The sequence below is a fragment of the Molothrus aeneus genome, chromosome 15, assembly GCF_037042795.1.
Source record: "Molothrus aeneus isolate 106 chromosome 15, BPBGC_Maene_1.0, whole genome shotgun sequence".
NCBI classification, from domain to species: Eukaryota; Metazoa; Chordata; class Aves; order Passeriformes; family Icteridae; genus Molothrus; species Molothrus aeneus.
In genome coordinates, this window is record NC_089660.1 from 15,075,773 (window position 1) to 15,092,224 (window position 16,452).

A 16,452-nucleotide genomic window follows, 5' to 3' on the forward strand; every position below is an offset into this window, starting at 1 on the left:
GGATAACATGAATTTAACATGAATTTTACATGAATTTGCAAAGGATTCTTTACATCAGTGTACCCCTCTACAAGCACTTATATACATTCTATTATCTATCTCACAAAATTGTTATTAATAGCTTCAGTTGTTGAATTTGTTGAATGTTGATCAACATTGAGAGCAGGATTGTTGGACAAGATTAAATTGCTTTTTCATGTGCCATGTTCCACTCCAGGTGAAAATACCTGCTCTGCTCAGTCAGTTCTTTTGAATGAAAGAGACTCCTTTCATAAACCAGGATAAAGCTGGCAAGCAGAGCATGTGCCACAGCAAGATAGGAGAGGAAAAATCTCTTCTAGTCCTCCTGTAGATTTGAACATTAATCTGGAAGTTCTGGAATTTTTATACCTGGGAAATACACCCAGTAACAAGCTGAAGCTTAATACTCATAAAATACTGTGTGTTGACTCTGATTTATAGATAAAGTAGTTGCCTTCTGAGTTTCCAGTAAAGTCCTTTTTTTTCCGAGCAGTAAATTTACTTTTAATTAAAAACTCAACTACTCAAAATGAAATATTTCTCTGTGATAAAAAGATCCATTAATTTCTGGTTTCTGAGCTTTACAATAGTAATTTTTAAATCTTTCAGCTTTTATAAGTCAAACAACGTGCAGAGGTTCCACTATTCAAGACCAGTCAGAAGAGGATCTGTTGACCCTGAAAATGAATTTGCTGTAAGTAAATTAACTACAAGGTGATGGATGTAGTTCTGGTAACTGAATTTTGATCCTAGCTCCTTTCTTAGTCTCAGATTACTCATTATAGACACCTTAAGACCTGGTTCAAAAAACCCAAATGCAAGACTTCTCTGTTTCAGCACTACCCCTGTACTTAATTATGCATCACTGTTCCAGTTGCAGGTAAACATTGTGCAGTTAAACACATTCAACATGTTTGTGTTAAGCAGGAACATTTTCTGGTACAGATTTCCATTAGGAAACAAGGAGACATGTAAATAAATAACAAATGCTTTGCTGCTTGTAGTTTGCAACACTTCCATCAGCTGCCTGGCTGGCAATGAGGTGAGTGCTGTCTGCTTTCATGGGTTCTGTGAAATCTCACCTCATCAGAGAACTGCCTATGTCATTTTTACTCCCATGCCTGGTGGTGGAATGCTGAGGAATGGCCTTTACTCTTCAAATATTCTAAGAAATCTACACCACCATAAATTACTTTTCAGTGTTAAGCATAAAAATGTGGTGTCTGTATTTTTATTTTACAAGTATCTAGTATTTTATGGTTTGTTTTGAAAAGCTTCGCATCCAGGCCTTATGGCTAAAGCTGTGCTCTTGGCATACTGCTGGGAAAAGCCATTTCTTTCCAAAATGTACAATTTCTGTTATGTGTGTGCTGATTAGCAGGGTCAACACTTTCATGTAAGAGCTTCCTACCTGCTGTTAAATCAACACCTCAGACACAAACTCTACTCTACTACATCCCAGAATGTGCTGTCAGTACTCAGCAGCACCTTGGCTTCCTTTGCAAACTAGAGAGTTTGGGGCCCATTTATGAAAATACCTTGAAATGGTTTTACAAGAGCTAAATTGTTGATGTTTTCATTCCTGAGGACAATAGATAAGGTGCATGTTTCCTTCAAAGATGTGGAAACTGGGACAGTTGGAGTGTCTTCATTCCATCTATTGTGGTATTTCTCCATGAGCTGATTCTGAAATTAGGAGCAGCAGGGTCAATGAAAAAGTGGCTATTCCAAATACCAACAGCCAGTCTTGTTCAGAAAAGAAAAATGAGAGGAACAAAAAAAAAGGGTCAGAATTCTGGCAAGTTGTTATAGGGCTATTACTGCTTTTAATTGCAGAAATACCTTTTGAATGTGGAAGGAGGAAATATAATCTGGGTAGAGGCAATAGCAGGTAGTTTAAAGACAGCCATTCCATCTGTAATGGCAAAAATAGGGACACAGACTAAAAGATTCAAAGGTAATTTTCTTTTTCCCCTGCTCTGTGCAGGCTTTGTGCCTGAAGATGACCTAATCTGAAATCAGGAAAACCATTTGTCCAATCACTGTGCTAGATTCAGTTTGCAGTGTCTTTTTATTCAAAAATTATGCATATGTTTTCCATCTACCTCCATTTCCCTTTGACATCTCAGAAGGCAGAAAAGATGAAAGTTTCAATCCTGAAGTATCATTTTCTCCTGCTATGTCTTTTAATAGTCTATGTGGATTGAGAGGACCTCCTTTGTCACAGCCTACAAACTCCCAGGAATCCTGCGCTGGTTCGAGGTGGTCTCCATTTCCCACGTGAGTATTGATGTGCTCAGGGTCTGCCCAACCTGCAGCTGTTCAACCCTCATGTGCAAACCAGTCTGCAAAATTATCAACAAGGCCTTTTTATACATTCTTTTTATACATTCAAAACATTATTTACATTATTATTTACAAAACATTATTTACATTTCTTATTTACATTTAATCTTTCTACTGCTCAACACAGGATCAATATATCTTATGCCTGATTTATAGTTTCAGAATTGAACAAGTCTGTGTGGGTTTGCTGAATTGCAAAATTGTTGTTCATGTACATGAGTTTTATAAAACCAAAACAACTTGTTTATATCTGTATGAACCTTAGAAGTCTTTTGTTTCTTTACAGTGCACAATTAGTCCTTTAGAGAATGCTATTGAGACTATGTCCACAACAAATGAAAAGATTTTGATGATGATTAACCAGTACCAGAGTGATGAGAACCTCCCTATTAATCCACTTTCCATGCTTCTGAATGGAATTGTTGATCCAGCTGTTATGGGTGGCTTTGCTAAATATGAGAAGGTAGGAGCTTTGGAGTCACTGCAAAAAACATTTTCAGGTGCACCATTTCATAATCCTCCCACATCCTTGTTCAAGTGGCAGTGCAGTGGGGATGGGGAACAGGAAAGCCATCATTCCATCAGTTAAAGGATCCTCCTATCCTCCTTTCCTGGTCACCTCTATCTTTGAAGTCAAACCAGAATAACTGAGCTTATCAGTTGATGCAAAGCATGATAACTCCAAATCTGTGCCTTTTTAGTTTCACTGTAAACTTAATAAAAGAAACAATAATTGGGTTTCATAATAAGGGTCACAAAGTCAGAAGTGCTGGATAAAGACCAAATACATCTTTTTTAAAAGTGCACCTCAGTTCCCAGCTGATAGAGGGAGAAATTATCACCAGCAGCATCTGGCTGAGGACCATGCATGTTCCTCCCCTCTTTGATGACCAATATTATGATCACCAGCTGGGCTCTGTGGATTAATGCTTGATTTCTTTACATGTCAAAATGATGGACTGTATTTATTTATTTTTTTGTCTAAGGCTTTCTTTACAGAAGAATATATCAGACACCATCCAGAGGATACAGAGAAGCTGAACAGACTCAAAGATCTCATTGCTTGGCAGGTAATTTCTCACTGACAGCCACCACTAAGGCTTCACCAGGGTTCCTTTGTTCCATTCCTGCCTAGCAGGAGAACACAGCATTGAGCTGATTGTGTCATTTCCACTTCTTTTTAACCCTTGAAAGGTATTTGTAGAACACACAATCTGGAATGGATTATCAGAAGCCACATATAGCAGGCCACATTTATAGTTAAAAGGACCAGGATTTCCTGCTTGGGTTGTATTCCTGAAGACAAAACTGAGAGCATGACAAAAATCATAATGATTTCATGAATTTCTGGGGCTGGCAAATATCAGAAACTCTCTTGGGAAACAACTCTTTCCTAGAGTATTTGTTTTTTGGTTTGTTTGTTTTATTTTTTTGGATTTGTTTTATTTTATTGGTTTGGGTTTTTTGTCCACTAGAAACATTAATGGAGTATTTTCTGCTCTCAGGAATTATTTTCATGTTCAGTGACCCTTCAAGATTGCAGCTATGTGTCTTCTGTGTGGTAAATACCATGGAAGACTATAAGTAAACATTTCTATCTGTATCGCCAAAGAACTGAATATTCTCCCTATACCAGCAGCACTGAGGTTATTTGGCTTTACTATTTATTTTTTTATATACTGTGTATGTAAAATAAGACAACCAGCCTGCAGAACCCTTTTGTCCTCAAGGAGGAAAATGCACCTATGTAAGGTGGTAGCAGAAAAAACTCTATTTTTGCTGAGATTCAAGGGAAAATGGCTCTTTCTGTTGACCTGATAATGATAATGAAGCAGAAAAAAACATGACCTCAGAAATTATCCATTCTATTTCCATTAACCAAATAGAAATCATTGCTATCAATAGATAGATAGATAGATAGATAGATAGATAGATAGATAGATAGATAGATAGATAGATAGAGGGATGGTACGTTCATCTGGGATTTTACTATTAGAAAAGAATAGCTCAAGGTCTTTCTCCTCATGTTCCATGTCTCATTTTTTGTACTTACAAAAAAAACATCCCTGGAAACATCCAAGGTCAGGCTGGCTCTGAGCAACCTGATGGAATTGTCCCTGTCTATGGCAAGGGGTTGGACTGGATAACATTTAAAGGTCCCTTCCAACCCAAACTATTCAATGATTCTATGACTCTGTCTCTCTTTCATAGATGAGAAACAGCACAAATTTACTGTTCCTTCCTCTCCCAGCCTTGAAATGAATCTTACAAATAGCTTCAGTGGAATTGTTTGTACTATTTTCTTAATGTTTTTTAAGTTTCTTCCTGGTTCACTTTGATTCATCCCAGTTTGGTTATTATTTGAGTTGTACCTTTACAGTTTCTCCTGTGTCATTGCCCATCACAGCTCTGTGTGTGGTTGTTTTCTGGCCATCAGAATCAGTCCATTAATTCAGTGGGGTTGACTGACCACAATGTCACCTGGCATTAGGAAAAAATGGGTAATTTCTACCTATCCCTCCAAATCCCTCTAAGGAGGACAAACAGATCTCTCAGTAACAGAGAGGCTTTAATACCACAATTTTAAAAGTTATTTTGGAATTGCACTTCCATAAAATACGATCAACATGATGAGTGGATCAATGTTCACAGTATTTACTGAGTCAGAACACAAAAAGTGAGCATGGAATCTAAGTGGATTTTACAAAAAATCCCAGATATTAATGCAAAAGAGTTAAAAGCTGAAATAAAGCAGTTAGAAAAGGTTAGTGGCAGCAGGGGAGCTAAAAGTATTTTTGCACCAATCTCATAACATTAAAATATATAGAAGAGAGAAAACAGCCTCTGTGAAGCAACCAACATTCTTCAGAAATTTACTGGGAAAACCCATTTTCCATGAGCCTTTTCCATCTTGTATCTGCTGCTCCAAGCTGACATCAGTGGGCAAATCCACCTGCCAGTCATAGGAAGAGTTTTGCCGTTGATTTTCTAGATAATTTAAACACAGCCAGAGAGGTTGTGGGACACAAATGAAAAGTCTCACCTTTTTTCTTCTTTTGTTCCTCCTAAGATACCTTTCCTTGGGGCTGGAATTAAAATTCATGAAAGAAGAGTTTCTGATAATCTTCGTCCTTTCCATGACCGGATGGAGGAATGTTTCATGCACTTGAAAGTTAAAGTGGAAAAACAATATGGAGCCAGAGAATTGGTATTACTCTCCTTTTAACCTCTACCCAATTTCTCTTTATTTAACACACATCTTCTTCTAAACAAAAACGTGCTATTTTGTTTTGCTTATGGGTTTTCTTGTGATATAAAAATAGTAGGATCTGAGTTGTATCATGCAAGAGCTGATTCAATTCTCTGACACATCAAATATTCCTCATTCTGGGAGATTTTTAGTATATTTTATTACAAATTAAAATTGCAAGTCTTTTCAGCCTTATTGAGGAAGTAAAAGCAAGTTCTTATGTTTGTTCTCTTTGTCATTTTTCTTAGTGGTTTAGGGCTTTGATCTGCAATTGATGTCTCCCTGTGCCAGCCACTTCCAGCTGTGTTGTGAAGTAAAACCTGTCATGTGTATAATACTATAAATATTAGTTGAGAACAAACTGAAATGTCTGGCAACTGAAGGATAACTCCTGAACACAAACTCCCCAGATAATTCTTGAATAAAATAAAAACACTATCTGAGTTGTGCAGAGTAGCAAGAATGACATTGCCTGGTTTTTGTGATTAAATGCCTGTTGCTTTGGAAATTATTTTATATTTTTGCTTTCAGCATTGGTGATTTTATAATAGAATGTTATAAGGAGAAAAGTAGCAAATTTCTAATTTAAATTTTGGATATGTGCTGTATTATATACCTGTATGATGAAAATTCTATATATCTATCTGAATATGGCTTTTATTTTGCAATAATAGAGGCTGTAATTGCAATAAGTTACTTGAAATTGTGTAATATTATAATTATTAATTATATATATATAATATTATATTATTACAATGTATTATGTATCATATATAATGTATACTATATTATATGGTATATAGTATATAATATACTATAATGCAATAATATATAATGCATTGTATATTATAATGCAATAATCATATTATAATATATATTTACATCTAATATATTATAATGTAATGATATTATTATAATAATACATTATTATATAATTATATTTCTATGATCATGTATTATTATAATCATATTCTTGCAATAATAATTGCAAAAACAGAGGCTGTAATCCACAATCAGAAATCTTGCTGCTTGCTTGAACCCTCCAGCACTTAAAAAACCCAACCTATTTAAAATTTTGCAGAGAATGAACTTTGTGAATTGAGTTTGGGAGGGTTTGGGCAGGTTTGGCTTAAAAAACCCAACCTTTTTAAATTTTGCAGAGAATGTATTTTGTGAATTGAGCTGGGGAGGTTTGAAGAGGACGAACTCATCCAGACCCAGGATAAATCACAGTCATTAATGGGAGCAGACAACTCCGTTAACGCTGGGTGTTAAACACCTGCACAGTGGTCAGGCCTGGTGTGAGGAGGATGAATTAAGAGGAGTTTGACAGGATGTGCTTCTCTTTCCCCCTGTAGCCAGAGTTTGATGACAAGAGGGTGGGGCGGCCGAGGTCGATGCTCAAGTCCTACCGCCAGTTGTCCTTCATCTCCATGTGCTCCATCAGCTCTGACTGCAGCACTCCCAGAAAACCTGCCTCAGAAAGGTTGGTTAGAAATACACTTGGTTATAAATCATTCTTCTTTTTCAGTCCTGTTTTTTAATCAGTTTTATGAGATGAAGCAAAAAGATTTTAGAAAAGGAATGAAAATCACCAGCAGCCTTTTTAGACTATACCAACATTATTTTTAACTGTAGCTATCACTTCCTCCATGCTGAAAACTACAGCGTTTGAATCTTAGTAGACAAAATATGTTCAACTCTCATTAAAAAAAAAGTGGTATTTCATTTTCAGAAAATAAGTATTTTAAAAATTAAATTAATTTCCAAACACTTACCAAGATCTGTGTTTTTTTACAAGTTTCTTTTTAAACAGCTTTTAACTTAATTAGCATCTTTTTGTTTGTAATAATTGCTCCTTTCATATCTACATTTTTCAAACTTGAAAAGGAGGTGGAAGATTTTAGTAAAATCTGTAGCAATGTAAAATGCTTTGCCTGATGGAAAACAAAGAAACTTTTAAATTTGAGAGAACAATTATAGGTATAGCTTTTCATCCACAAATTGTTTAGTTCACTTTATAAATTATCTTTCAGGCACACAAAACTTCCTCCCAAACAAGGTACATATAAAACTGAACCTGTTGAGCAGTGTTTGATTATTTTTTAAACATCTGATCTCCCTTTCTGAGTAGTTCACGTTGAAGAAGTCCAGTGGTGTATGACCCTAGTGTGGAAGGGTTGGTTTTTAAGACAGCCCTTGTTCTTCTTGGAGATTCCTGAGGCTGCTCCTGCTGCCCTCCAGAAGGAGGGAGCAGACCAACATCATTTGTGTGCTGCAGCTCACCAGGACACCTCTGACACAACCAGACAAGGCATCCTGCACCTGCTTTTTGTTCTTAGGATGCTAATTTGTTTCTAGAAAGCACAGGTCAACAGAGTGACCACAGTTCTTGATTTATCAATTTTTATGTTGTAACATAAGTTCAGTCCCATGCTCCAAAGGTTGAGAAGGGAGTAAAGCCAGCACCAATTTCATGGGCTTTTTTTTTTTAATGAGAAGTAGCCCAATTTTTAAACTGTAAAAATTAAAGGAAGGGAGAAGGTGGAAGAGGGGTTAATCTCTGAGTGTGTGCATTCTTGTCCAATATGGTGAAATAAATAGGAGAATGCATTTAAAACATGGCAACAGACAGCACTACTCTGATCCACTTTGGTCATTGCACACCAGAACAGCCTGCCTCACTTTCAGCACCACCATCACCACACATCAACTTGCCATGTGAGCTCTGCTCTGGTTAGTTAAGCTGATGCACGAATCTATGAACAGGGATTTGAGCTCATTTTAATATTTTACGTTCTTCACTACATTTTAAGATGGTGTCACACTGCCTGAAGGCATCTTATTTGTATCTCCAGTTGCCAGCTGCTGAAGCACATCAGATACTTTTTGCCAGCAGCTTGCAAGGCTGCCTAGAAAGTAGAAGGAAAGAATGACCTGCATTTATATTTCATGGGGAAATGACATCAGAATACCAGCAGCTTTTAAAATATCACTAAGGAACTTGTACTTTTCTTTCTTTTGCTCCTGCAGCTTTGATCTGGAAGCAGTGCTACCAAAGCAAGGAAAAGCTGAAGCAGAGGAGACTGCTCCTCAAAATAATCCTCATCCTGAAGTCAAGATGAGAAGGTCCAAAAAAAGAACAAAAAGAAGCAGTGTGGTGTTTGCTGATGAGAAGACAGCAGCTGATATTTCTATCTCTGACATGAAATGTGTATGTTACTGATTTAGTGTTTTATAATCCATGAAAAAGAGGACATTACCTCTTTCCTTAGAAAAAGGAAAATATATCCCAGAGAACTCCAGCTGTCATAAAGGGAAGGATGCAGGATGCAGAGATGAACTGCCCTGTCATGAATGAAACATGCAAGATGCTGTGGAGAAAACAAATCAATGAGAAAATCAGATCATCCCTCCTGGCTTCTGGCGACAGATAGCAGAGCTCTGAGGCTCTGGCAGATTCTGGTTAGCTGAAAAAGGAGCACTGGGTGGGGAGGGTTAAGCTGCTTTCCTGTGGAGAGGCAATTGACTGTGCTGACATTCCACGGCAGCTCCTCCAGTCAGGGCTGTTTCAGAAGTGATGAGCCCTGGACGTTTTGTACCTTGTTATGGAACATGCAGCTGTTAGGAAACTGCAAGATTGCAAACCCTGCTCCTTCAATGGTGCCAGACTGAAGTTTGGAAGCACTGCATAGATCATCCAAGGGCTTTTATTGCCCTGCTGGATCATTGCAGTCACTTTTGTCACTTCCACTGGGCTTTTTTTATACACAGAGTTTAATCCTCAGGAGAATTTGATTTTAGTGTATGTCCTCTAGATACACAAGCCTCATCTAAATTAAAAAGCCAGGCAGTAACAGATTGTTGAAATACATGGAAGGAACATAAATAATTAGATCAAAAATGTTTGAAGGAATCATCAAAGGTAAAATGAATGGAGTAGAAAGGCAAGGCTGTTTGGAGAAGCACAGAGAAACTCATGGATGATTATGACTGTCTTACACTGCATGTCCTTGTGCAAAAGAGAGATAAAGCACAGTCATCCTTTGAGAAGCTCTGATAGACAAAACCAAGTAACACCTTTGGCTTTTGATGAAATTAGATAACACATACACCAAACTGTGGGGATCCCACTGTGTATTGAGTTAGAGGATTTTCTTCTGCTTCAAAAAAGCAGTGACAAAGCTTTGCAGCAGCCAAGCTGGGCATGTTAATGCAATAGGAATTAAAATGAAATGTTTTCAAAACTTCGTTTTATTTTGCAGATCACACCCAGAGTTGTCTGATGGTATTATGCCAAAAATAGGGTAGGAATTCAGATTTCAGGTCACAGATTACTTCTGTAACTTTTTTAGAATTCTTTTTTTTCTAAGTAGAATGAGAAGTTTTTATCTAACTATAAATTATCTGCAAAATTGTTGCATATTTTTAGATTGTACTTCATATGATACATGAACCAAAGTCTCAGTCCATCCTTAATGCTGGGGCTTTTTTATCTAACAGCTGTCAAGGAAATATGAGTTCATGAGTGACACCAACCTCTCAGAACATGTGGTGGCACCTCAGAAAACTTCTGTCCTCAAGCAGATGAGCACTGTCAGTCGTTCTATGCCAACCATCCCAGGTAAAGTGCTTACCCCAGGGTGAGAATTCTGAACTTTATTAGGATGGTAGGAAAACAGAAATGAAGGGTTTGTTCCAAGCAGGGCTGGCAGCTCTCTCCACCCTTCTGAAATCCACTGGGACAAAGATTATAATTGAAGAGTGTTCTGTGCATGTGAGGCTGTACTGCTCCAAATGCTGGGTAACACCACAGCACCTTGTGCCAAAATGCAAATTCTGTTACTCCTGGAGCTCTGAATTTCACTTCCTTGTGCAGTGTGAGCATTCCTGCTGCCTAGAAAGAGGCAAGATTTATTCAGCTTCCCTGCTCTGTAGGGCCTCAGGAGCACAAACAAGGGCTCACAGCCAAGGGCAGTGTGTGAAACTGGGAGAAATGCTCTGTGCTGTGCTCTGGGGGATGAATATCCCCAGAGCTTGCCCCATAACAGGATTTCAACTTCTGGTTTTGAAGGCAGAGAGGAATCCCATAGATTGCCTCACCAGGGAGGCAGGGGAAGCAAGATAACCCAGCTGCCCCCAGACAGAAGGGTGAAAGAAAAGGGAGAGTGTGACTGAAGCTGGAGCTCATCTCTAGGCTGGGGCACAGAGAGAAAACAGGCCCAGTTTCAGTCTCTTTTACCCCCTTGCTCCACAGCACATCCCATTTCTTAGCCTGCGTTTCATCTATCCCTCTCACTGCCCCTCTCTTTCCAGATGCTGTAACAGATGTTTAGCACATCAGCCTGCCATGGCCCACTTCTTTGGCATGTGTTTATCTATTTTTAATTCTTTGGCCAGATTGGTTCTTCTTTTTCACTGTTCAGTTTCAATGTAATGAAGTTTATGATTTCCCTATTATTTAATTTTTTATTCTTGGGTTATAGTTGGATTAAAAATGTCTCCATTTTTTCTAGTCATTGCACTACTTCCCAATTTTGAGTTCTGCTTTGTCTTACAGTCTGACTCTCCTTTTTTGGTTTTGTTTTGTGTAACCAATATTGTTTCCATCCTAAGGATTAACTCTGTCTGTCAGCACTGTGGCATCTGATGAAACAATTGCCTCACACAGGCTGAGCCAGCCAGTGTTCCCTTCCACCTCAGATGGGGACAAGAAAACCTTCAAAAGAAAGAAAGTGAACCAGTTATTTAAAACAATGGTAGGTCCTGTGTGTTTGTGGGGGGAAAAGGGGAAGGGTTACATGTTCAAAAATTCTGTGCTATGAAAATTAAGTATTTGAGACAAATAGGCTCATAAGGCAAACCCTGCCTTTCTTTTCTTGATGCTTTTGTCAGAGGGAGGGGTGGAAGCTCAATGTGAAGGCAAAGCTGGCTGGGGCAGCACTTCCAGTGGGAGAGATGCAGGGATGGAGGACTGGGAGGATGGAGAGATGGAGGATGGGAAGAATGGAGGGATGGAGGGGTACAGGGATTCAGGGATGGAGGGCTGGAAGGATGCAGGACTGAAGGATGCAGGGATGAAGGACTGGAAGGATGCAGGGATGGAAGGATGCAGGACTGGAAGGATGCAGGGATGCAGGACTGGAAGGATGTAGGACTGAAGGATGCAGGGCTGGAAGGATGCAGGGCTGGAAGGATGCATGACTGGAAGGATGCAGGGATGGAAGGGTGCAGGGATGGAAGGATGCAGGGATGGAAGGGTGCAGGGATGGAAGGATGCAGGGGTGCAGGACGGAAGGATGCAGGGATGGAAGGATGCAGGGATGCAGGACTTGAAGGATGCAGGGATGCAGGACTGAAGGATGCAGGGATGCAGGACTGAAGGATGCAGGGGTGCAGGACTGAAGGATGCAGGACTGAAGGATGCAGGGATGGAAGGATGCAGGACTGAAGGATGCAGGGACGGAAGGATGCAGGGATGGAAGGATGCAGGACTGAAGGATGCAGGGGTGCAGGACTGAAGGATGCAGGACTGAAGGATGCAGGGATGCAGGGCTGAAGGATGTAGGACTGAAGGATGCAGGGATGGAGGGATGGAAGGATGCAGGACTGAAGGATGCAGGGATGCAGGGATGGAAGGATACAGGACTGGAAGGATGCAGGGATGCAGGACTGAAGGATGCAGGGATGAAGGGATGGAAGGATGCAGGGATGGAAGGATACAGGACTGGAAGGATGCAGGGATGCAGGACTGAAGGATGCAGGACTGAAGGATGCAGGGATGCAGGACTGAAGGATGCAGGGATGCAGGACTGAAGGATGCAGGGATGCAGGACTGAAGGATGCAGGGATGGAGGGATGGAAGGATACAGGACTGGAAGGATGCAGTGGTGCAGGACTGAAGGATGCAGGACTGAAGGATGCAGGGATGCAAGACTGAAGGATGCAGAACTGAAGGATGCAGGACTGAAGGATGCAGGACTGAAGGATGCAGGGGTGCAGGACTGAAGGGTGCAGGACTGAAGGATGCAGGGGTGCAGGACTGAAGGATGCAGGACTGAAGGATGCAGGACTGAAGGATGCAGGACTGAAGGATGCAGGGGTGCCCCTGCGTGTGCAGCTCCGCTCCCGCCCCGCCAGGGGGCGCGGGCCGCCCGCCGAGAGCGGAGCCGCAGGGCGGGAGGGGAGCGGCGGGGCCGGGATGGGAGCGCCGGGCCCCGAGCGAGCGGCGGGGATGCTGTGGGGAGATGATGGGTGCGAAGGGGAAATCGGCTGCTGCTGGAGCCGTCACTCTGGCTTAGAGCCGGCTGCCTTCCAATAAAGTGCGGAACGTTTCGCTGATGTCTGAAATTTCCACAAAATTAAAACTATTTCATTTAGCATAGTGTTTGACAGGAAAAAAAAAAAAATTAAAAAAAAAAAAAAGGAAAACGAGAAAGTAATATCCAGATCAGCTTTTCAGACACAGAATGTGAAAGTTTTCCTACTTTGAAGGTAATGGGAGGGTGACATTTAATGCAGATATGGGTAGCTACCAACGTGAGTATTCTGAAATATTTACGTGCCAACTTTTCTGATCTTTCAATGCAAAGGGTTTGTTGTTTTGGTTTCTTTTTTCCAAGGTAACGGGTTTCATTTGTATTCATTACTTTCTGCAGTGTTTTGGGGTTTTCTTAAAAAAAAAAGGATTATGCCTTCAGGGACCACATAGTAACATTTAGGAGAACCTTCAGTTAAATGTGTTCATAATCACATTTTTTCTGGTAGGAACAAGAATAACCTATTAATGTGAAGTCTGTAGTATTTCATTATATGCAATTTATCACACATTTGCTCATTTCAGACCCAGGAGCTGCAGCTTTTCAGCACTATCTCGTCCACTCATATTTAAATTTAAATAGCATATAAAAGACAGAGGATTGAATGTTGTCTCTTACATGGCAGAAAAAGGACTAACTACAGATAAAAATCCACTTGTGAAGTGCTTCATAACATGTTTGGAATCATGTGCATGGGTTTAAATACATGTTTAAGGTTTTGCAGAATAGAGAAATTAATTCAAAATATGCAGGATTTGGTCAGTGTCTTTTTTCTCTAGCTACAGTTTAAAGGCACAAGTAATTAATACACATAGTACTGAATCCAGCACAGAATCAATTTTAACATATGAAATCTGTTTTGGTGTTTTTTCAGCGCATTTCCAGAGTTCTGGAAGATGGAAAGCAGTCTGTGGAGCAGCATTTCAAGCCCTCACCCACAGATCTGTGATCAATTTTTACAAGACTACTTCTCAACTGAAAACAATTCTATCTGCACACAAATATTCTATTTTAGAGCACCATCTACTCCAAAGAAAGGCACTGATGGAGAACATGAACAGCACCTCCCATGGGCTCTGCTAAGTCACTTGTGATAGAGATACAGGAATAACATTTGAGGGAAACACTGCAGGATGTGTCCCCTGGGATGTGGGACAGACACCTCTGGCTGTACAGGTCAAAGGGAGCTGGGTGTTCCCTGGGCCAGAGCTTGCTCTGAGCAGTGACACGTGTGTCCAGGCCAGCAGCAAGGCTCACTGTGTCAGGCAGCTCAGGGCTGCTCTTGCCAAACAGCAGAGTTTGGGTTTTCTGGAGCTTGTACAGACATCCAGATACCCTTAAATCTTTGCTGGCACTGTAGCCAAGGCAACAGATGGCTCAGCACAAAATAGCCACTGACAATTTACTGTGTGGCTGTAGCTGGATTTACAGCCACAGATCCCTCTGCTGCTCCCAGCACTCTGCTCTGTACCTCAATCTTCCCTGGATGGTTCTGTGGCTGTCACTGCCTGAGCTGTTTTCAGAGCAGCAGCTTTGAAAACATGGAAAAGTTTATTTACACATGTGCAAATTACCCTTACATCCAGCAGCATGATGAACAAAAGCTACATTTCCTGCTGTTCAATAAAATGTTACAAATCTGTTTTATTTGCCCTGACCCTTTCTCCCTGACATCTCCAGGAATCATTGTATGAAAGGTAGTATTTTTTTACTGACAGAATTCTACAAGCCCAAGTTTGCTGGGTTCAGATTGATTTTCTGAGTCTTCCCTCCTCCTGAGGTGGGCTGGGAGGTGATGCCTCACTGGTGTGGGGCTCCACAGCACTGCAGGTCAGCACCTCAGAGTCTTTAGAACCTGGCAGCTCTTTCTCTAAGTGTGTTCTCCAGATAGAGGAGGGTCTAAAGGTGAATAATTGATTTCCTTCACTCATCCTTTACATCTCAGACACTGACAGAGGTTTATAGTAAGTAAATAAAATATGTTCATGTACAGTGTTGTGGATGAGGGGACTGGCCTTGTTGCCATTTTTACGGATTTGGGAAAGATAAAGAGGTTAAAGTTATTTCTTGCTGTAGAGTTCAATTTATGGAAAGACATCTGCAGTTTGTTTAAACCTAAGTTTTTCTATCAACACTTTAACAAACAGTGTGAGTAAATTAGTTTTATGAATTTAGGCTCTCTTTGCAAGTTGTCAGAGTGAAGCTGTTTTCTGTAGGAGTAGTTACTGATTGTTTTCTGTGAGAGGTTTGGAATATTTGCCACTGGAATTAATGCTGCACCTTCACCAGAATAACCAGACAGCAAAACAGAATGGGCCCAGTTTTAACACTAACTACAGTGTTGGCATGAATTCTGATAGAATTTGGGTTTAATTTTGTTTCATTTGCTTTTCAATGAAACTTGATAACGCTTCTGAAGAGGCACAGAGGAAGAAAACTTTCCATGAAAAAAGTCTTCTGTTTAATAGAGAAGGTTATCTGTGAGTGGAGAAAGTGAAAGGTTGAAGGGTGCACATTTAACATCTTGCAAACCTGGGGCAAAGGAGGGAGGGTGTCAAAGCTGTCCTTCAATATTATCTGCAGGTACCCTGAATATAGCACAAAATAAACAAGTATTTTAAAAGAAAAGATTTGGTTCTAGTGGAAATGAGTAAGAAAATTATTATTTAGGAACTGTTTATTCTTTGTAAAAATACTGTTAAAGGTTACCTTTTATTTATTGTATCTTGCAGAGATGTTTTCAGGGGAGTGGAAAAATTGAGTTTTACCTCTAGCTGTTATTATAAATTGTTATTGAAATACTGTGACTCAAAACAAAGAAGTAGCAAGAATGGAAGTGAAGAAAGTGCCCAGAAACAAATACCAGGAAGGAGGGAGCACAGTGTCCAAAGGAAGTTTGGTGTTGGGTGTTAAGACAGTGGTTCAAGATTCCTGCTTTTGTTTTGCTCAGGTTTTAGTAGTTTTTGGGGAAGGGTTTAGGTTCACATTTAGTTTACTAAATATCAATGATAATTTTTTTCATTGTCCCACACCACACATTCTTCTCTCATTGTCAGCCCAAGTTCCAAGCCTGAAATCATGTCCATCAACCCTGAGCAGAAAAGCAAAATTACTAAGAAAAAATAGCTGCCAAGAATAGGGCATTCATAGAACTGGACTTTTAAGGATGTTTGGACAACAAGCTCCAGCTTTTCACAAGTTTCCAGAAACTGTGGATACTGACATTTAGTCCAAACAAACAACAGAGCATGAAGGACAATTGATGCCCTGGGACAATAAAGTGCCAGCATGGCAACATCTGTTTAAAAATGTGAATTAGCACTGGATGCTGCCATGTGTGTCATGAGCTCAACAGGCCTTTAGTTCATGTATGCAGAGGTGGGAGACAGAACCTGTATTTGAGATTCTTTGAGGTGAAACACAGAGGGCAGAATTTCCTCCAGGACAGGGTGAGGCTTTGGCTGCTGTGGAGAGAATTAGTGCAGCAGGAATGGCTCCAGCTCTGGAACAGCTTCA

At 40.1% G+C, this 16,452-nt stretch overlaps 1 protein-coding gene across 1 annotated transcript in view; it reads left to right on the forward strand.

Moving 5' to 3' along the window:
• Window positions 1-14,624, forward strand: part of DOCK2 (dedicator of cytokinesis 2) — a 161,462-nt gene extending 146,838 nt beyond the window's left edge. The window contains exons 43-52 of the mRNA XM_066560488.1: window positions 631-715; window positions 2,215-2,301; window positions 2,654-2,830; window positions 3,354-3,437; window positions 5,438-5,575; window positions 6,976-7,103; window positions 8,651-8,831; window positions 10,121-10,241; window positions 11,234-11,376; window positions 13,811-14,624. Coding sequence (XP_066416585.1) covers window positions 631-715; window positions 2,215-2,301; window positions 2,654-2,830; window positions 3,354-3,437; window positions 5,438-5,575; window positions 6,976-7,103; window positions 8,651-8,831; window positions 10,121-10,241; window positions 11,234-11,376; window positions 13,811-13,885 — 1,219 coding nt within the window. The 3' untranslated portion in view covers window positions 13,886-14,624. The remainder of the gene's footprint in view (window positions 1-630; window positions 716-2,214; window positions 2,302-2,653; window positions 2,831-3,353; window positions 3,438-5,437; window positions 5,576-6,975; window positions 7,104-8,650; window positions 8,832-10,120; window positions 10,242-11,233; window positions 11,377-13,810) is intronic.
• Window positions 14,625-16,452: the final 1,828 nt, after the last annotated feature.